Here is a 22,332-nt window from a genome sequence, read left to right on the forward strand (position 1 = left end):
ACGGTTTTCCAGCATAGGCGAATGCTGTACAGGGTATCAAACGCCTATAACCGAATACATAAAGGAAAACAAATGAAACGACAACTAAAATAACCAAAACGCAGAGAAGTAAACCAGCTCATTGTTCTTCTAGAAGCTTCTACCCTTTTCTGCTACTGAAGATAGAATCCAACTCTACCATACACGTTATCTATGGGATTCCACCATGGGTGAGTGGCAACTCCACCCCTACCACCGGTATGCCCATAACAGTAACATAAGATTAAGGCTCAGGTTGTTTGGACGGAAAATGTGTTTTCTAGATTTTTTTTTTGGTGTTTGATATGATTGAAAATTTTGATCAAATCAAAAATATTTTTGGTTAACCAGGAAAACCTTCTTTAATTTTTGTAAAATCGTAAATAATTTTTCAAGTTTTAGCTTTTCCTTCTCGACCAACAGTAACCGACTTCCTTCTCATATGCACTCTCTTGCTCAATCACCACCAAAACTGTTGTTAGAGCCGTTGCCAGAGTTGTTGCTGGAACTTCTGATAGAGTTGTCATTGGAACTGCCGCAAAGTTATTGCAAGAATTGTTGCTGGAGCTGCCATAGGCGTCGTTGCTGCCGCCTATTAGATCACCACTTATCCTAAAAGTTTAAGCTGATAGGAGGAGATGAATTTAATCATTTAGGGCCTGTTTGGTTCGTAGTAGAGGTGGGCACGAGGCGGAGCGGATTTCACCCATTTTGGCCCCCACACTTGCGGGTTTTGCAAACCATGGTCGCAGGGTTTTAAAGTGTAGCCGTAGGGTTTTAAAGTGTAGCCACAAGGTTGCGGGTTGTGCAGGGGCGAGTATTCCTGATTCAGGCCAAAGGTTTCAAATGAAAGGAAAGAAAGATCGAGAGAAACGAAAATACGTACGAGGGTTTTGGCGGGGCGGGCGTTTTGGCGAAGACGGGCTTCGAGCTACATCCTCCAACCGCTCATGCCGTACCCGATCACCCCCGGAACGATGCTGCATATGGTGGCGAAGGAAAGGGAGAAGGGCTTGGATGACCTTTCCGTTTCTCTGTAACTCTTTATGGCTCTCTTTAGAGGGAGTGCGGGGGTGAGGGAGAAAAGGAAACGGAGAGGCTCTTCCTCATAAATCAAAATCAGAGGAAAGGAACAAGATGAAGGGGGTGAGGGAGTGAAGGAGAAAAGGAAGAAGACTAAGGGGGTTAGGCGGCACAGGAATTTTTTAGGTTAACAACTTAAGCGGCTCAGAAAATGACGAAGGGGGCTAGTGATTTTTTTAGGTATTTAAGGGTTGCGGGGCAGGGCGGGGATCTGATGGTTTAAAAATTCTAAACCTGAGACCCACCACGCCTTGCACGGTTTGACAAAAACCAAAACTGTGCCTGTGATTTTCAGTGCAAAATCCGGTCTTATCGGGTCAGATCGGGGCGGGTTCTGCACGCTCGTAGTTCGTGGAATAGACTATTGGAATGGAATGATTATTCCTATGGAATAATCATTTTTTTATTTGGTAGGCATTTATTCCTATGAATAGCTATTTCATAGGAATAACTATTTTCTTATGAAGAAGAATACGCAATGTTTTCCAAAAAAATTACTCATATTAGTTTCTATTTTTCTTTCAAACTGATATAAAAATTAAAAAAAAAAAAAAAAAAAAAAAGAAAAGAAAAGAAAAGAAAAGAAAAGAAAAGTGAAGAGAAGAAAACGTGAACCACCCTTCACCCCATAGCACCTTGGGGTGGTTGCGGCCACTCCGAAGGGCCGTGTGGTCACCCTCGGCTAAGGCAATGGGTGGCTGACCGCCCCCTAAAATTCCTAGGTTAGTTTTTCTCTTTTTTTTTTTCTTTTTTTTTTCTTATTAATAATTTAATTTGAGTTTTAAAAAAATTAATTTTTTCTATTTAATTTGAGTTTTTTTTAAAGGATTATGTGGGTTTTTTATTTGTTATTATTATTATTATTATTTATTTTTTGTAATCTGGGTTCAGTTATAATTTGAACATCTGTGTTCATACCAAACTAAGGAATAAGAATAATTATTCCATTCTACCTTCTACCATTTCAAGAAGTAATGTTAGGAGTCACTCCTTTGTCACTTCAAGAGCGCAAAATAGTGATCGATTTCTATAATTACTCTCATTCTCAGTAGTATAATTTATTTGAAATAGGAGGTAAATGACAGAGTCAAGATTCGAATTAGCTCTGAAATTATGTTAAATCATTATTTATCCCAAAAGCTTAAGCTGATAAGAAAAAATGAATTTAATTATTTAATCAATACTCTTAAATACTACCTTTATCGTTACCTTTACCGTTACAAATTTTTCGTACAAGTCAAATACCAGCAAATATTTTTAGCAAAATCAGTTTTCAACGAAAAAACAGTTTACGTAAAAACAAACCCAACCTAAATTAAAGGAAACAAAACCGTCACTCTCACGCCTCGAAGTGAATTTCAAAAGAAAAATTGTTCCAAGCCACCTTTTTCTTTGGTGCCCTAGTCTGTCAAGAATAAATATGGCTGGATTTACAATTTTTTTTTTCGTTAAAAAAGTTCAAAAAAGTCTTGAAAATATTATTCTTTTACGCTTTTCTGAATTTATGATAATTTTCTTCTGTTCAGTTTTAAATTAATGAGCTGCTTTAGCCTCCACCATCAAAGGAATATTTATTTATTAGGTGGGAGCATCAAATAAAGGGCAAAATAAACATATATATAAAAAGCGTAAACTATAAAGATTATTCTCAGATCTTCAGCCAGCCACTCCTAAAGAAATTTATTTATTAGACCTAGGCTTGGTAATTTTGACACGATCTGCGAATTCGATACGAACACGACACGAATATAGGGTTTGGGTTTAGGCTATAACCCGTTTATGACCTGTTAATGACTCGTTTATGACCCACTAACCTGTTTATGATACGTTTGTGACCCGTTTATGACCTATTAACCCGTTTATAACATATTTATGACGCGATAATTACACTCTTTTTTTTTACCAAATTAGTTAAATGGGTTGACACGGCAACTCAAATTGCCAAGCCTAATTAGACCGACCTAACGTAAAGATTCAAAGTAGTATTTATTCAAGACACCCCGGAGTACCGTCGACTTCCGAACACCATTACTAATTTGTTATTTGAGAATTATTAGAAAAATTTGGGACAATTTTTGAGAACCAGTCATGCATGGTTCATGAAACCAAATTGAAGAGTCATTGAAAAGTGAAAACCCCACGGATAAGTCTAAGGGTGGAACCAAGATATGAAAACCAAATGCCGGTTTGGCAGCCGGCCCTTTACTTTTTCTTGAATTTTTTTTTTAATTAAAAAAAATAATTTTTTAAAAGCTTTATATATTTATAATTTGTTTTTATTAAGAATGATACGTATTGTCATTTTATTGGTATTGACGTGGCACATAATAGAATCCGTCAAATGTTTTATTGGAATTTGATTCTAGGGACTAAATTACTTTTTTTGGCATACTCAGTGACCTCTGAATACACTTTAAAACGATGAAGATCGATTTGTAATTTAAGCCTAACACAATAACTAATTTTACATTTTTGCCTTCAATAAACAATAATTTTCTTTCATATGTGCTCAAGAATCTCGTTTACCTTTAGACACGGAAGTTCTAATCCATGCACCTAATCAATCCACCTTTTCATGTACACATTTTAATTTGTTACAAATTTGAATCGAATATGTGGAAGTTGGTTTCAAAAGTTATTCACTTTTTTCTTTCCTTTCGGCAAGATACCAGATCCATGCAATACTACCACCAAACCGGCCAAGAGTTTCATGCAATTGTCAATTAATTGTGTCATTTGTCACAAATTCCCCCCTGCTCATCATTCACTTTATTTATTTACTTGATCCGGCCACCACCTGCCCAAAAATAAAATTAGAAAAGAAAAAAAGGATGCACAGTTGGCCATAGGGCAAGCCACAATTTGGGATTGAAATGAACATAAATTCTTTGAATTTTTTTATTGATCAAACAAAATCTTTAGGTAGTTGATATGATCCAGGTGAGTAATGCTATGTCACCTTTTATGTTTTTTGTGTCTCTAAAATTGATGTGATTTTGAAAATCGTCATTGGATCAAATTGTGATTTTAAAAGTTATATCAGTTTTAGAGGGATACAAAAAGGACATGGGTGGCATTTAGAATTACCATCCAAGCACACGCTCACTTTTTCATTTTTTTTCTTTATTTATTTATTTTTTTTCCTTCATTCTTGATGAGTGCCAAATATTATGTATTTGGACCCCTTGATTTACATTAGTTAGACCTTTAGCTTTGTTATTTTCTGATGCTTTGGTTAGTTTTTGTGTTTTTATGTTTTGTAGGTCAATAAGTGAGGAATGACAAAATTCATGAGGAATTGCTTGGAAAATTCAGAAGTTCTGAAGAACTCGATCGATTGAACTTAAAATCGATCGATCGAATTTTGCCCGAAGTCGATCGATCGAATATTAATCGATCGATCGAAATTTCCCAGAACTTACTTTTGCATAAGCGCGCCAGAACACCCAATCAGAGCTCCTCCACGACAAAAAGCAGTTCCCTCTTTGATTTTCGCAGCAGAACACGCTGGTTTTGTGACCTTGGTTGTCTCTAGCAAGAGAGGAACCCTAGAGGGGGTTAGAGGAGTCATTTTACATAGGTTTCTAGCCCTAAATTCCTTCTATAAAAGCCATAGTCATACCTCCTTGATGAGGAGTTCAGAGAACAGTAGATAGATTTTGATTTCGTGCATTTTGTAGTGTATTCCAGTAGCTTTTGTTCTTAGACACTTTCTTTTTGTAAAGCTTTCCTTTTATTTCCATAGTTGTTCTTCATTTTCTTGTGGTGTTCTTAGTTATGGAAGGCTAGTAACTTCAACTAAGGTTGAGGATGAAACATTTTCATTGATGACACTCACACTCTTGTTATAATACTTGCACATTTGATGATATATCATATTTGTTATTTAAGTTCCATTCATTTAAATACTTTTTCTTTTGCAATGAATGTGGTTGTTGGTAGATATATAACATTTAATGTGTTTCAACCGATTGATACATTATTTTATCGGTTTGAATGATGATATCCATTGTGATTTGTTCATTGAATGGATACATTGGATGATTTGATTTCAAATGGGTACTCTTTGTGATTTATCTTTGAGTTGGATTCATTTAATGGTTCTAGAGTATGTGGTTGAGAAACTTGAATGACACCCTAAGCTTAATGTGCTTTGGGTGTTCAAGTGGAAACCAAGAGTGTGAGTTGTTGGATTTGGTTTGGTAGATTCCTTAGCCTTAGTTCCTTTTAATTTGCATATTTCATTCCATCTCTTTTATTTAGTCTTTTGCTCTTGAATCAATCCTCAAACCTTTGGAACTCGGTTAAAATGAGGTTGATTAAACAATACACCAACATTTGACCATTTCCCTGTGGATTCGACCTCGCACTTGCACACACTATATTGCAAACGATTCGTGCGCTTGCGAGTACTTATTAAAACACACATCAATTCTGTTGCTAGAAGATATTCCGTAAAGTATGATATTGTTCCCTACTCTTGGTATTAGGGTCCGTTTGGGTTTGTAATTTCAAAAAATGCAATTTAAAAATAGTGATTTTTAAAATGTGTAATTTGAAAAAATAATTTTTAAAAACGCAGTTAAACGTTTGGCAAAATTATAGTTTGGCCTTTAAAATCACAAGTTAGCCTTTAAAATTTCTGCGTTTTCAAAAAAGCACTTCATTGGCGATTTGGAAATGCAGTTTTCTGCATTTTCAAATTTCAATTTTTTAAAAACGCAATTCCCAAACAATTTATTTTCTGAGATTAAATTTAAAATCGCACTTTTTATTTACGAAATCGCAATTTCAAAAGTACCCTTAATGCAACTTCTTAATATTTTGTTTCAATAGATTAGGGCAACAATGCATGTATGCGCTAAAAAAAAAAAAAAAAAAAAAAAAAAAAGGATGGCCAAGGCCTTTTGCTCTTCTTGGCATCTGTAAAAAAAAATTAAAAAAAAAATTTGGGATTTTATGTGTAATTCTAATACTCATAACAAATATTATGCGTGTCAATTCTTGCGCTAATCTTCTCCGTCAAGATATTCGAGAGCCACCAACTCAAGCATATATATATATATATGACAACTCAATGTAGAATAGTTTAAAAAATGTAATAGAAAGATGAGTTCTTATGACAACTCAAAGTAGAATAGTTTACAAATGGAATAGAAAGATGAGTTCTAAATCGATATTTGGACAAGTTCTTAACTATATATTTAAGATTTTACTTAAAGATCTAAACCGTTTTGGATGGTCAAGATTTCAAAATCGATCATAAAAGATTTTGTGATCTAGATTGGGATTTTAATAACTAGGCTATGACGCCATGCACGTAATCATTATGATATTGAATTTAGCCAGCTGATATATATATATATATATATGAGTAATGATTCACTACTATCTAAATATACAACTTTCCACCACCTTGTCTATGTGGCAAGGTGGTCCCCCACTTTAATTTATTTTTAAAAAATAAAAAAACTCAAAAAGTAGTGGGGGACCACCTTGCCACATAGACAAGGTGGTGAAAAGTTGTATATTTAGGTGGCATTAAATCATTATTCTATATATATATATATATATATATATATAGAGAGAGAGAGAGAGAGAGAGAGAGAGAGAGGCGACTTCAAAAGTCTCATTAGAAGGTGGTTGAGTTTAATATTTACCCAAAAAAAAAAAAAAAAAAAACTAAGTAACTCTAACAAAGTTAAATTTATGCTCAAAGTACTCAAACTTTAATAATAATAATAATAATAAAATATGACTAAAAGACTCAATGAAGAGATGAAATAGCCAGAGGGTTGTAATGAACAAATGACTTGTCAATTTCTCAGAGGTCAGACATAGCATATGATGTATTCAATTACGTGACAATTGCAACCAAGCAAGCTAACTCGTCTCCTTCTATATATCTTGACTCAAAAACGTACATAAACAAACAATAAGCAAATTGACTTGTTGGTTTAAATTTTAATTATTTGAAGAAGTCACCTATATATATATATATATATCTTTTCTTTTTCCTGAGCATCATCCACATCAATTTCAATTACATCTAATTCATCCCAATAATCCCATCATTTTACAATGCAGTAGTTATCCACAATCTATGCTGTGCAATATTTATCTTGTACATGTTGATAAGCCTCCCATTATTTGGAAGTGGCGACGTCCTCAAATTAATAGGTCAAAAATTGAAAACGAATAAACACTAGTCTTAAAAATATTAGTTATAAAATTAATAGGTCAAAAATATTATAGGCCATTTGTGTTCGAACGTCGAGTTTGAATCATGTCAAAACAAGAGTTTAAAACTATATATGTCAGGTTAATCCGACTAATTTAATTAAATGAGTTAGATCCCTTAAACTCCAACTCACTAATTTTGTGTTGGGTTCGTAAGTCATGTAAAAAAGTGTTAACCCTACTCCTGTCGCTTGTTGATTTCAAGTCATTTTGAGATATGAATATTAAATTTTTTAGTGTCGACATAAAATACTTTTAGGACGATTCTATTAGCGGTGACAAAATACTCATTAGCGTGCCTACTCTCCTCCTGTGTGCCGGTTTCGAGTCATATCAAGATATAAGAGTATAACACCTCATTAAGTCAAATTAAATCCGATCCATTTAATTTAACTTTAAACCAATCAAACTTCCCTATTTTTCTTTTTCCTTTTCCTTTTTCTTTTTAGACGCTCTGGCACAACTCATAGATATACTATTTCACGTTTACACTGACACCATACCTTTATTGACTTCCAGCAAACGAAACGCGGAGCCGTACACCGAATCGTATTCGTCAAGAAAACCGAAACCTTCCCACAATATAAACAAAACCCAGAAGAGTAAGAGGAAGAGGAAGAAGAAGAAGAAGGGCAGGGGAGAGAGGTGAGAGGATTTTTGTGAGATGGGGTTCAAGAAGAATCGGTGGATGTTCTTCAAGAGGCTGAGGAGGGAGACGTGGAGGTGGAACTTCCTCGGGTCTGCGTTCAAGTGGAGGAGGATGAATCTGTTACAGATGTCTTTTTTAGACGACGTGATTTTCAGGATTTTGTCCGTGTTTGAGGCTATTGTGCTCGTTGCCACGCTGTGTTTCTTCTATCTCTGTTGCGGCTGCCATTTTTGAGTCCTCTGTTTCTCTGCCTACATATGTATCTTTGCTCTTTTTTTACATCTCTAGCTATTTTGATTTCAACTGGTGGCGGGGGAAAGAAGAGAGGGGGGATTTGTGTGCTGGATTTGTAGCTGTTTGGTGGTTTTGTGGGGGTCTCTCTCTCTCTCTCTCTCTCTCTCTCTCTCTGGTTTTGAATGTTCTTGGGGGGTTTCAGTGATGGGGCTAGCTAGTTTGGTATTGACACCTGGTAGTACCCAAGAATTATGCTGATGTATACATGTTTATGTACAAATTAAATGCTGGGTAAAAAAAAAAAAAACCAGTTGAAATTGTGACTCATGCATAATGCGTTGTTCATGATTTTTTTTTTTTTTTTTTTTTTTTTTTTTTTTTTTTTCTCATTTTGTTAGTTATTAGTAAGAAAAATAATTTTTTTTGGTAATATAATTTGAGAAATTTTAGACCTCTTTATTTTAGAATAGTTTTGTAACGACTCACTTCTAATGACGTAATATATTTCGCTTTTGATTCTCTCGAATCAAATTTTTTAAGAGGTCACGAATTTCAGTACTACTCTCGCAGAAGCATGCTTAACTACAGAATTCTGATAGATTTATAGTCATCATGACTTTAAAATGCGTTGTTATTTCAAGAAGAATACGTTTATACAAATAAATACATTCTCATTTCCAAACGATGTGAGACATCACAAGATTTGCTGAACTTTAAACTTCGCACACAGCTGCAATATAGTTGAGTAATTAACTTTTTATATATTTTATTAATCAAGTCTCTACATGATAGTACGTGGTAGAGATGAAATGAAATACAAGGTAGCTGATAAATAAAACTACTAAATTACTAAAATTTTAATAAAATAATATATGTCTTATTTTGTATTAAATAGAATTTTTTTACAGCAAGACTTCTTCTGCAGCAACCCTTCCACCTGCCGCTGCCAGGCTATTTCCTTCTAGCTCTAGGCATGAATTCCAAGTTTCCATTAAGGTTTCTTTTTAATGAAAAAAATAAAAAAAAAAATTATTTAATTGCAATTGTACACTCAAATTTTAAAAAATATTAATTTTTTTTCAATTTCAACTTTCTTATCCAAATTCAACATTAAATAAAATAGTTGAAGAGTAAAAATCCCTTATTCTTTTAAGATGTTTATAAAATTACAAAAATCCTTTGATTTAATAAGTAAAAGCTACTTTAAAAGAATCAAGTCTGAACCGTCGTGGGTCAAACATGACCCACCACCAGGTCTTTGTGACCCACCGGGGGTCACAAACAGGGTTACATTTTTTCAATTTGTTTTTTAGAAGGAAGGGATATTTTAGAAATTTCATTTTTATTTTAAGATTTAACGTTGAATTTGGACTGGCCGATTGAAATTGAAAAAATTTGAATGATTAAATATATTAGATTGACATTTTTTAAAATTTAAAATATAATCATAAATATTAGGCTCGACAATTTTGACACGATCCGCGAATTCGACACGAACACGACACGAATATATAGGGTTTGAGTTTAGGCTATAACCCGTTTATGACCTGTCAACTCATTTATGACACGTTTATGACCTGTTAATGACCCGTTTATGACCCACCAACCTGTTTATGACACGTTTATGACCCTTTTATAACATATTTATGACGTGATAATTACATATTTTTTACCAAATTAGTTAAATGGGTTGACACGCTAACCTGATGGGTTGACACGTCAACCAAATGGATTGACACGGCAACCCGAATTGCCAAACCTAATAAATATTGATGAAAAATCAGATGTAATAACTAGTAAGTGAACTTTTTCATAATTTTAATTTAAGTAGAAAAGGCATTGCAGTTTGCTACCATGTTATGCTCAAATTGGAGCTTTCTAGATTTGAATTAGTGTGATGGTCTCCTGCTTAGCTTGTCGTATCGTGCACAGATCAACTGCCCATTGTTATTATGTTTCTGTCAAATTTGTTTTGGATGTTGACCGAAGGCCTTTTATTAAACTATCATTAATTATCCCCTTTACCATGCCATTTGTCATTAAATAACTACGGGCACATCTTATGGAGTTGTTCATCGGTCAGAAATGTTTGGAGTATGTGTGGCAGAAGACTAGCTACAAAAATACAGTGTAAAGAATGAGAAATTTATTCATATTGTAGCAGAGCTGCTAGATAAGTTGGATGACGAAGAGTTTTCTATTTTGCCTGGAGTGGCTATTTTTGGGGATCTTTAACCATCCTAATTATATTGTTAGGAAAGCATTAGAATCCATCGAGGATTTTAAAACTTGCAATGATAGGCCACAGGCTAAATATGAGGTTTTTTCATCTATTTAAAAGTGGAAAGCGCCCGTAATGAGTCCTATAAAGATTAACTAGGATGCAGCGGTAGATAATAAGGCTGGAGGTAAGATGGGCACTAGGGTGATTGTGAGAGATCATGAGGGTGAGGTGTTGGCATCTTTGTTAACCCCTCGTCAATATATCATTGATCTGCTACGACTGAAGCTACGACGGCTTTGAGGGTGGCAATTTTTGCCAGGTAGTCAGTAATATCAACAGGTGAAACTAGAAGATGATATAATCTAAATTGTGAAGGCTCTGAATAAAGATTGAAAGAATTGGTGCAAGTATGGTCTATTGATTGAAGGTCCTCTTTGTATTCTTGACATTGTAACTACTAAATGAAGTAATATTTAAATTCTACATCTATGAAATGTTTGAGTGATTTTTTTTTTTAAAAAAAAAAAAACCTGATTCATGTCTTGGGATAATTTTTTAAAGGGATAAAAAATAATTATTTAAAAGTACATATACCTCCCTAAATTATTACTTCATTGTTAATGTCTCTCCTAAACTATTAAAAGTTCTCAATGTCCCTCAAGGCTAGCAAAAAGCTTATAATAATCCTAAAGTTTTTTCAATAACTTTTTAATTTATTTTTTAAAGAAAAATTAAAAACTATAAAAAGAAAAACTAAAAACCAAAAAATGAAAAGAAAACAAAAACAAACAAACAATGAAACAAAGAATGGGTTGTTTGAAAACCATCCTTAGGTGTTGGGGTTCGGGTTTGAAATAAATATAAAGAGCATCATTGAATATTTTTTTTTTAAAAAATAAATTAAGTAGTTTAAAGAGTATCATTTCTTTTTTTTTTAAATTAAGCAATTAAGAATTACCTTGTAGGTAGGAACTGGGGGTAGCATCGGTTGCAACTGGGTACGTAGAACCTACAGTTTATTGCGGACGTTGACCACAAACTTGATGAATGATAAATTAAATAGAGATCTACGTTTTGTGATTTGCATAGTTCTACTGATAGATCTCGATGATGTATATCCAACTATTCTAATAAATTATCTTCAAAAAATTTCAAAAATATTAATAAAAACTAGTCCTGCGATCGAGAATAATTGGTTATCACATGAAGTGTGATTAGAAAGAGATACGATCGATTATTGTGGATCATGTGTGTATCCCATATGATTAATCTTTGTTAATGATTTGATAAGAAGTAGATAAAAATAGTTGTTTAGAATAATTATATACTATAGGGTGTATGACTAAAAATATTTATTAACGTATGGAATTAATACCAGTAGAATCATAATTAAATAAGTGTAATGGTGCGTTTGATTCTGCAATTTCGTAGGCTAAACACGTGTTTTTAAACAAAATCGCTGAAAATGTCCGATTTCAAGTTTTCACACAACAAGTGGTACATTTTTAAAAGTTCATAATTTTAAATGTTGAATCGTATTTTTTAAATTATGAAGAATTTTACTTATAACTTTTGAATTTTCATTCATTTTGAAAGAATGTACCTAAACTTTAAAACATTTCAATTTATGGTATTTATTTTTTAAAAAGTTTCAATCTCAGTCATCTGTTAAAATTTTTCGTTAAATTTTATCAAAATTATCAAAATACACCTTCGTTTTTTTTTTTTTTTTTTTTTTTTTTTTTTTTTTTAAAAAAAAAAAATTATAAAAAGTTTCAAAGATTTAGGCATGGATATTTTTGCAAATTTAATTAAATTCTAACCAACACCTAAATCCTAGCAATTTTTTTTTTCTAAAAAAAATGAGGGGTATTTTGAGAATTTTAACAAGATTTAACGAAAAATTCTAACAAAGGACTGAGATTGAAACTTTCTAAAAAATAAATACTCTAAATTGAGACGTTTTAAAGTTTATGTATCTTCTTTCAAAATGAATGAAAATTCAAAGATCATAAGTAAAATTCTTCCTTAAAATTATTATCGAATTGCGTTGCTAACAAAATCTCAGTTATGTGCTTTTTGTCCTAAATCTTAAATAGATGTTCATTTTTCATTACATTTTTTTTTGTTGACATGTCCACACAAAGAAGGGGGAGGGGGAAGAAGGATTTGAACTAGTGACCTCCGCTTCATAAGGCGTGGTCTCTGATCGACCAATTAAGTTACACATTTTTTTTTTTTTTTTGAATAAGATTAAACTACCCATTGGGGGTTCATTTCTCATTACTGATTGGTAATGTAATAAGACATTAATTACCAATCCATCCACACCTTCGAGGACTGTCTATCATTTTTAGCTTTTCATTGTTGGGTAATGCTTTTTGAGAAGGTTTGATTATTTAAGCATTCTTTAATCATATTACATTCGTAAGATTATATGTTAATTGTAAAGATTTTATAATCATATATAGTTTATATAAATTATGTATTAAATGATAAATTTTGAATCTTTTAATTAAGAATAAAATAAACATTTTTAAAGGAGAAAGTATGGTAGCCATGTGTGGTTTCACACGTGATCGGCTATTGCAAGGCCCCTAGAAAATTTATGTAGTTCCTTTCTCCACGTCAAACAACGCATTAAAAATTAATAATAGGTACCAGATTTCTGATTTTTTATTGTATTTTAATATCATCACTGTGTTACACATGGAAGAAAAAAAAAAATTAAAAAAAAGGAAAAACAATTCTTTATAATATGCATCCACCTTATATATATATATATATATATATATATATATATATATATATATATATATATATATATATATATATATGCCTAACAAGGTTTTTTTTTTTTTTTTTTCCTAAGAAAAAAAAGGTTACAAGAGATGGTATTTTCCGCTCTTGATCTGAGAAGAAGAGAAAGTGGAAGACCTAAACAAATGGGTGGTTTTAATTTTCCAACATCAAATTTAAAACAGAAATAATAGTGCAACAAATACAAACAAAAAGTAAAAAATTGGTCAAAAATATGATCTAGCTCTATTAGTAAGAGTAGCATAAAGCGGTGAAAACATCCAAATATAATGCATAAGTAGGGCATGACAAAAGTCAGGATTCCAAAAGTCTTACCTAGCTCCACCAATAAGAGCCATATACATGATGTCTAAAGCATTAATTAGTTGCAAAAAATTGTGAAAACTACTACTATAAGTGATGTGGTCGAGAGATCAGATCACACAAAGATTGCATTGACTGAAAATTTTCTTTGGTCCATAATAAACATGATTTTTTTATTTTATTTTATTTTATTTTATTTTTTATTTTTTTAAGTGTAGGACATAATTTTATTGGTGTTATGTGAAAAATAAGTGAACTGTTAAAAACTTATCGAAAATTTTATTTCTCAGATGATCAAAACTCAAATATTAATTGTTGAGACTAAACATTTGGGTCCTTATTTATTACAAGGTCAAAGATAACAAAAAAAAAAAAAAAATCTAACAAAAATGAAAAATCTTTTATCGTATTTACAGAAAATAGTCTCTGTTGTACATTTTATTATTATTATTATTAGAAAAAGTACAAATATCCCCTTAAATTATTATTCAATTGGTAATGTCTCCATAAATTATCAATTGTGTCAATGTTCCACCTCAAACTACCAAAACATTTAATGATTTTATGAAGGGTATTTTTGTCATTAGGAGGGACATTGACATTTTTCGGTAGTTTAGGGGGAGAGATTGACACAATTGATAGTTTGAGGGGACATTGACAATGAGGTGGTAATTTGAGGAGGTTATGTGTATTTTTTTTTTTTTTTTTAAAAAAAATTATCATTATTTTATTGAACAATAATAAAAGAAAGTACAAAGATGGAAGGGGGAGGAGAATCTTTGCTACTTTTGAATATGAAATATGATCTTTTACCACCTTAATATACAACTCTTGACCACATTGCCTATGTGGCAAGGTGGTCCTCTAGCTAGCTTTAAGGTTTTTTTTCCTAAAAATAAAAATAAAAATAAAAGTAAAAGATGTCACGTTGGCAAATGTGATATATTATAAAAGAATAGAAACAGGATCCATCAAAAGAGTTGATGGAAGCGACTAGCGAGTCAACCGAGCCATTGGCATTTAGCAATAAGGGCAAATGATATTTGTGTATATATATTTTTTTTATACATTTTATATGCATACTCATATTTAGTGGGAACTATGTATGTGAGATACATGCAAATGATATTTGTACATATTTTTGTTTACACATTTTGTACACACTCATATTTGGTGTAAAATCCACGTATGTAAGATCCATCCACTACAAAAATACTCACAATTGGACGCGTGTCTATAGTACCGGTTACTGTAGACACGCGTCCAATTTGACACGTGTCTTGTGAGACACGTGTCTAATTGTACCGTAGTCACAAATTGACACGTGTATTATTACACGTGTCAAACTGTTATTTTTTGCCAAATATATATTAAAAAAAAAAATTGTGTTGTGTTAATTTTTTTTTTTTTTTTTTTTTTAAAAAAAACTCCTTATCTTATTAATCATACAAATCTGTGAAAATACGGTGTACATAACTTATACACATAAAATTAGGTTTGAAAGCTATATGCTATATGTAAATTCTATAGTTGGAATTTATACTTTTTAGGTTCCTTATTTATATGTATATAGTATACTAATAAGTACGTAAACCCTAACCTAATTTACATATTGTACTATATGCATAATTAAACAAATTTGGTGCTACATATCTAATTAAACCAAATAGTTCAAATTAGGGTTTAGTTTTGTACACCATCTACGTTTAGAAACAAAAAAAAAAATAAATAAATAAAACATAACAAAGTTAAAAAACCTATAATTAATACTATATATATAGATATGCATGCATGTAAACGGTTTAGAAACTATATACAGTAACCTTGCTATTTATGGCTATATATAGTAAATGCAATTATTTTAAGAGTTCTGCGCTACATAATGAATTAAATACTTATAGTTTAGTCCCTTATATAGTACATACATTTAGGGTTTATGGCTATATATAGTACATACACTTAGGGTTAGGGTTTATAGCTATATATAGTATATACACTTAGGGCTAGGGTTTATACCTATATATAGTATATATACTTAGAATTATAGTTTATCGATATATATAGTATATACACTTAGGGTTAGGGTTTTAGGGTTTATAGGTATATATAATATATACACTTAGGGCTATGGGTTATAATTTAATTGATTTTACATTTCATGAATAATAATGTCAATATATTTTCACGTGCCATTATTGTACACTTTTAAATATATATATATATTAAATCATGAGCAGTTCAAAATTAGATTGTTCCGATATATATAGTATATACACTTAAACTGCGGATTTATAGCTATATATAGTATACATACTTAGGGTTAGGGTTTATCGCTATATATATATAGTATATACACTTAGGGTTAGGGTTTATAGCTATATATAGTATACATACTTAGGGTTAGGGTTTATCGCTATATATATATAGTATATACACTTAGGGTTAGGGTTTATAGCTATATATAGTATATATACTTAGGGTTAAGGTTTATCGCTATATATAGTATATACACTTAGGGTTTTATGGTGTATAGGTATATATAATATATACACTTAAAGCTATGGGTTATAATTTAATTGATTTTACATTTTATGAATAATAATGTCAATATATTTTTCATGTGTTATTATTGTACACTTTTAAATATATATATTAAATCACGAGCAGTTCAAAATTAGATTATTCCGATATATATAGTACATATACTTATGATTATGATTTATAGCTATGTATATAGTACATGTATTTAGGGTTAGGGTTTATCGCTATATATAGTATATACACTTAGGGTTAGGGTTTTAGGGTTTATAGGTATATATAATATATACACTTAAAGCTATGAGTTATAATTTAATTGATTTTGCATTTTATGAATAATAATGTCAATATATTTTTCATGTGTTATTATTGTACACTTTTAAATATATATATTAAATCATGAGCAGTTCAAAATTAGATTGTTCCGATATATATAGTACATATACTTAGGATTATGATTTATAACTATATATATATAGTACATGTACTTAGGGTTATGGTTTATAACTATATATATATATATATATATATATATATATATATATATATATATATATATATATATATATATATATATATATATATATATATATATAGTATATACTTTTGGACAGAGGATTAGGGTTAGGGTTTATGACTATATACAGTACGTACCCTTAGGATTATAGTTTATAGCTATATATAGTCTATGCACTTAGGGTTAGAGTTTAATTTTATGGTTAGGTTTTAGTTTTTATTTTTTATTTAGGGTTTAATATAGTACATATACTTAGTGTTAGAGTTTAATGTTAGGGTTAGGGTTTAGTTTTAAATTATAGTTTACGGTTTAGTTTTAGCGCATAAGGTTTAGCTATATGTACGGTACATACATTTAGGGCTGCATGGGTTTGTATTTTATTTTATTTTATTTTTTATGTGGTTAAATTATATAAATACATATATATAATTTTTTTTTAAAATAAATACAATTGGGGACGTGTATTTAAATACACGTTCCGGATTGGACACGTGTACTCAGTACACGTGCCCAATCCTTTGGCCAGGACAGCTGCGCGGGAGTTCTCCCGCGCGCCACCTGGCCAAACGCCGGCTTCTATATGTGTGTATATATATATATATATATATATATCGGAAATGGGTAGCTTCAAGAGGAAGCTACCCATTTCTAATCACTACTATTCTCTCTCCCTCTCTCTCTCTCTCTCTCTCTCTCTCTCTCTCTCTCTCTCTCTCCCCCTCTCCGTCACAGCCGCACCGGACAGCTCCCGGCCACCGCGCATCCGCCCTTCCCGCCGGTGAGACGCCCTCTCTCCACCTCTCCTCTGCTTGGTTCTCGGTCTCTCTCTCTCTAATATCTCGCTCCATCTCTCCCTCTCTCTCTACCTTTCTCTCTCTATCTCTCTCTTCCTCTTTATCTCTTTCTCTCTCTGTCTACCTCTCTCTCTCTCTATCTCTCTCTTCCTCTCTATCTCTTTCTCTCTCTCTCTCTCTCTCTCTCTACCTCTCTCTCTCTCTTTCTCTCTCTGTGTATCTCTCCCTATCTCTCTCTGCCTCTCTCTCAGTATACTCTCTCTCTCCCTCTCTCGCTCTCTCCCTATCTCTCTCTTCTCTCTCTCTGTATCTCTCTCTCTCTCTCTCTCTCTCTCTCTCTCTCTCTCTCTCCCTATCTCTCTCTGCCTCTATCTCTCTCTGTCTCCCTCTCTCTCTATATCTCTACGTCTCTGTCTCTCTCTCTCTCTCTGTGTAATAATGTTAAGTTTGTTTTTTGTAATTTTGTGTTTTTTATTTTTGCTGATAGTATTAATTTGTTCCTCCCAAAAAATGCAGGTACAAAAAATACAACAATCAGTAGTATATTACGTCATAGAGTACAGGATTGTGAGTAATTTTCAAAATTTGTTTCCTACATTTTTTTGCTATAATAAATTTCATATATTTCACTGTATTTGTTTATATATTTTTCTTAATTGTTTATCATTGTAGTATTACTATATATTGTTATGTCATTTTTTTGATTTTTCTGTGGTTGGTTATTATGCATGGAAAATATGCATGCGTACAGTTGTATGTTTTTTGGTGATATATTTTACCATTTACAAATTTGTGTTGTTATTATCATTTTCGGCAATTATTATATTTTGGTTTTTGGGAATTCTATAAAACCGAAATCTGGCAAAATGACTCAACAAAATGATCCTTATATAGAAAATCACTTTTTAAAAATAAAATTATGGAATTGTTTAAACTAAAATTGAAACAAGTATATCGTACTATTCCTTTTTGGTATTTTCCTAAAAAAATAATTTGAGAAACATAAAATGACCCAAAATATTTAATTTATGACCAAAAACCCTTAAAAAAAAAAAAAAACCAAGCTCCTTAACCCTAAACCACTAAAAAAAAACAAACACCCTAACCATAAACCCTAAATCCTAAACCCTTTACGAAAAGCAAAACCCTAACCCTAAAGCCCAAACCCTATAACAAAACAAAAACTCTAACCCTAACCCTAAACCATTTTTTTTAAAAAAATACCCTAACACCCTAACCCTAAACACTAAATTCATAACCGTAAACCCTAAGCCCTAACCCTAAACACGGAACAATAAACCCTTTTTTTTAAAAAAAGAAACACCCTAAACCCATATTTGTTTTTGTTTTTTTAAAAAAGAACCTTCAACTCTTAAAACAAAACAAAAACCCTAACCCAAAAAAAAACTAAAACCCTCTAAACCCTTAAGAAAAAACTAAAACCCTAACCCTAAACCCTAAACCCTTAAAAAAACAAAAAATTCCTATACTTCCAAAAAAAAAACTAAAACCTTAAACCCTAATCCTAAACCCTTTTTCCAAAAAAAAAAATCCTACACTTTCCAAAAAAAAAAACCCTAACCCTAAACCTTAAACCCTAAACCCTAAACCCTAAAAAAAAAATATCCTACACTTTCTAAAAAAAATACCCTAACCCTAAACCCTAAAAAAAATATCCTACACTTTCTAAAAAAATACCCAAACCCTAAACCCTAAAAAAAAAAATCCTACACTTTCTAAAAAAAAAAACCCTAACCTTAAACCCTAAATCCTAAATCCTAAATCCTAAACCCTAAATCCTAAACCCTAAACCCTTACAAACCCTAAACCCTAAAAAAAAAAAAATCCTACACTTTCTAAAAAAAAAACCCTAACACTAAAAACAAAAACCCCAACCTTAAACCCTAAACCCTAAAAAACTAAAACCCTAACCCTAAACCTTAAACCCTAAACCCTAAACCCTAAAAAAAAAATATCCTACACTTTCTAAAAAAAAACCTAACCCTAAAAAAAAAATCCTATACTTTCTAAAAAAAAAACCCTAACCCTAAACCTTAAACCCTAAATCCTAAACCCTAAACCCTAAACCCTAAACCCTAAATCCTAAACCCTTACAAACCCTAAACCCTAAAAAAAAAATATCCTACACTTTCTAAATAAAAAAACCCTAACACTAAAAACAAAAACCCCAACCTTAAACCCTAAACCCTAAAAAACTAAAACCCTAACCCTAAACCCTAAACCCTAAAAAAAAAATATCCTACACTTTCTAAAAAAAAACCCTAACCCTAAACCTTAAACCCTAAACCCTAAACCCTAAAAAAAAAAATCCTACACTTTCTAAAAAAAAAACCCTAACCCTAAACCTTAAACCTTAAACCCTAAATCCTAAACCCTAAACCCTAAACCCTTACAAACCCTAAACCCTAAAAAAAAAAAATCCTACACTTTCTAAAAAAAAACCCTAACCCTAAACCTTAAACCCTAAACCCTAAACCCTAAAAAAAAAATCCTACACTTTCTAAAAAAAAAAGCCTAACCCTAAACCTTAAACCCTAAACCCTAAACCCTAAACCCTTGCAAACCCTAAACCCTAAAAAAAAAATATACTACACTTTCTAAAAAAAAAAACCCTAACACTAAAAACAAAAACCCCAACCTTAAACCCTAAACCCTAAAAAACTAAAACCCTAAACCCTAAACCCTAAACCCTAATCCTAAATCCTTAAAAATAAATAAATAAATAAATAAATCCTACACTTTCTAAAAAAAATACCCTAAAACCTAACAAACCCTAACACTAAACCCTTTAAAAAAAAAAAAATCTTACAATTTCTAAAAAAAAACTAAAACCCTAAACCCTTTAAAAGGAAAAAAATTGGTACATGCCATGTTGCGTGACATGCACAATTTTTTTACAAGTTTATACTGTAAGACGTATGATTTGTCTTGGTCTCTTAACCCTATACAGAGAAATATGAACAAGTCTTGGATGTCAGCACCTAGGGGTAGGACACGGTATAACGACGGGTGTAGGGCGTTTGTGGCATTTGCAGTTAGTAACTGTACGGCCGTCGATGGCAAAATTTACTGCCCATGCAAGTATTGTCGAAATAATCAGCGTCACACTCCAGATTACGTTCTTGCCCACCTGACTGGAGGTAGGGGGATGAATCCGGGATACAATTTGTGGTATATGCACGGTGAGACTACGACTGGGTCCGCTATTCCTGGTCAGTGTTCGAGTTATCACAGTGGCACAGATACCGCTGCCTGTAGCACTGAACATGGTGAAGTCACAGAACAGGAGGGTGTGGCCGTGGAACAGGATGATGACATGCACGCCATGTTGCGTGACGCCTTCGGCGTGCACGATGTTGCTGAAGCCGTCAGTACGGATCCGCAACAAGTTGACGAAGATACCTCTTGCGGGGATGCATTGAAGTACCAAGAGTTGTTAAAGACCGCCGAGAAGCCCTTTCACCCAGGTACCAAGCATAGTAAATTGAGTGCTACTGTACACATGTACAATTTGAAGTGCGTTGGAGGTATTAGTAACAAGATTTTTTTAGACATTCTCGAATTTATCAATCAGTTGTTGCCTCTTTGTGATGAGACATTGCCAGATAACACGTATGAGGCGAAAAAGTTTCTAAGTGTCATGGGTCTGGGGTATGAGAAGATTCCGGCGTGCCGGAATGACTGTATGTTATTCTGGAAAGACAATAAAGAATTAGATTCATGTACCGTATGTGGAGAATCTAAGTGGAGGGCTGATACACATATAGATGAGGATGGTGAGGTCATATCAGCGAGGAAAAAATGCCCGGTGAAGATCTTGAGGTGGTTTCCACTCATCCCACGGTTACAGAGGTTATTCATGTCTGAGCATACTGCGCCCCATATGAGATGGCATGCAGAAGGCCGCACTAGGGATGGCGTATTGAGGCACCCGGCCGACGATGAGGCATGGAGATCGTTTGACATTTTACATCCAGATTTTATGGCAGAGAGTAGGAACCTCCGACTTGGTTTGACAGCCGATGGATTTAATCCATTTGGGAACATGAGCACATCACACAGCACATGGCTCGTAATGCTTGTGCCGTACAATTTGCCACCTTGGATGTGCATGAAACAGACGTCGTTCATCCTGTCACTGGTTATCCCTGGACCGAGCTCACCAGGTATGGATATTGATGTTTACCTTCAGCCATTGATTGATGAGTTGTTGGAACTGTAGAATGTAGGGGTACGAACATTCGATGCTTCAAAGAAAGAAAATTTTATTATGCGATCCCAGTTGATGTGGACAGTAAACGACTTGCCAGCGTATGCTGATTTATCTGGTTGGCCTAACAGGGGTGCGAAAGCATGCCCTTGCTGTATGCAAACGACACGTTCTAAACGCTTAAAGAACGGATGTAAATTTTGCTATATGGGGCATAGGAGATGGATGCCGCCTGAACATCTGTGGCGGCTGAACAGGAGAACATTTGACGGTACTGAAGAATTTGACAGCGCGCCGATTGTGCCATGCGGAGATGAGGTCCTCCAACAGTTGGACGGAGTTACGTTTGGGGATGAGATCGCGAGTAAGAAGAATAAACGGAAGAAGCGGAAGAAGGGTGCAGGGAGTTCCGATGTTATATGGAAGAAGAAAAGTATCTTTTTCAGATTGCCGTATTGGAAAGACAATTTGCTTCGGCACAATCTTGATGTTATGCACATAGAGAAAAATGTCATGGACAATATACTTGGCACTATTTTGGATATAAAAGGGAAAACGAAGGACAACTTGGCAACTCGGCTAGACTTGCAGGAAATGGGGTTGAGACCTAAGTTGCATCCGTTCAAGGCCGCAAATGGTAAAACGTATATTCCCGCTGCCTGTCACACCATGTCTAGAGAG

General features: G+C 32.9%; 1 protein-coding gene across 1 annotated transcript; it reads left to right on the top strand.

Moving 5' to 3' along the window:
• The first annotated feature begins 7,816 nt into the window (after positions 1-7,816).
• On the top strand, positions 7,817-8,551 carry LOC133869356 (uncharacterized). The gene has a single exon (XM_062306333.1). It carries the CDS (start codon positions 8,006-8,008, stop codon positions 8,222-8,224), a length of 219 nt encoding a protein of 72 aa, XP_062162317.1. The 5' UTR covers positions 7,817-8,005; the 3' UTR covers positions 8,225-8,551.
• The last annotated feature ends 13,781 nt before the right edge of the window (positions 8,552-22,332 follow it).

The sequence above is a fragment of the Alnus glutinosa genome, chromosome 5 (assembly GCF_958979055.1).
Source record: "Alnus glutinosa chromosome 5, dhAlnGlut1.1, whole genome shotgun sequence".
In the NCBI taxonomy this organism is placed as follows: domain Eukaryota; kingdom Viridiplantae; phylum Streptophyta; class Magnoliopsida; order Fagales; family Betulaceae; genus Alnus; species Alnus glutinosa.

Bases quoted from the DNA above. Each gene is read 5' to 3' on its own strand.
- LOC133869356 (XM_062306333.1), top strand. From the start codon at position 8,006: ATGGGGTTCAAGAAGAATCGGTGGATGTTCTTCAAGAGGCTGAGGAGG.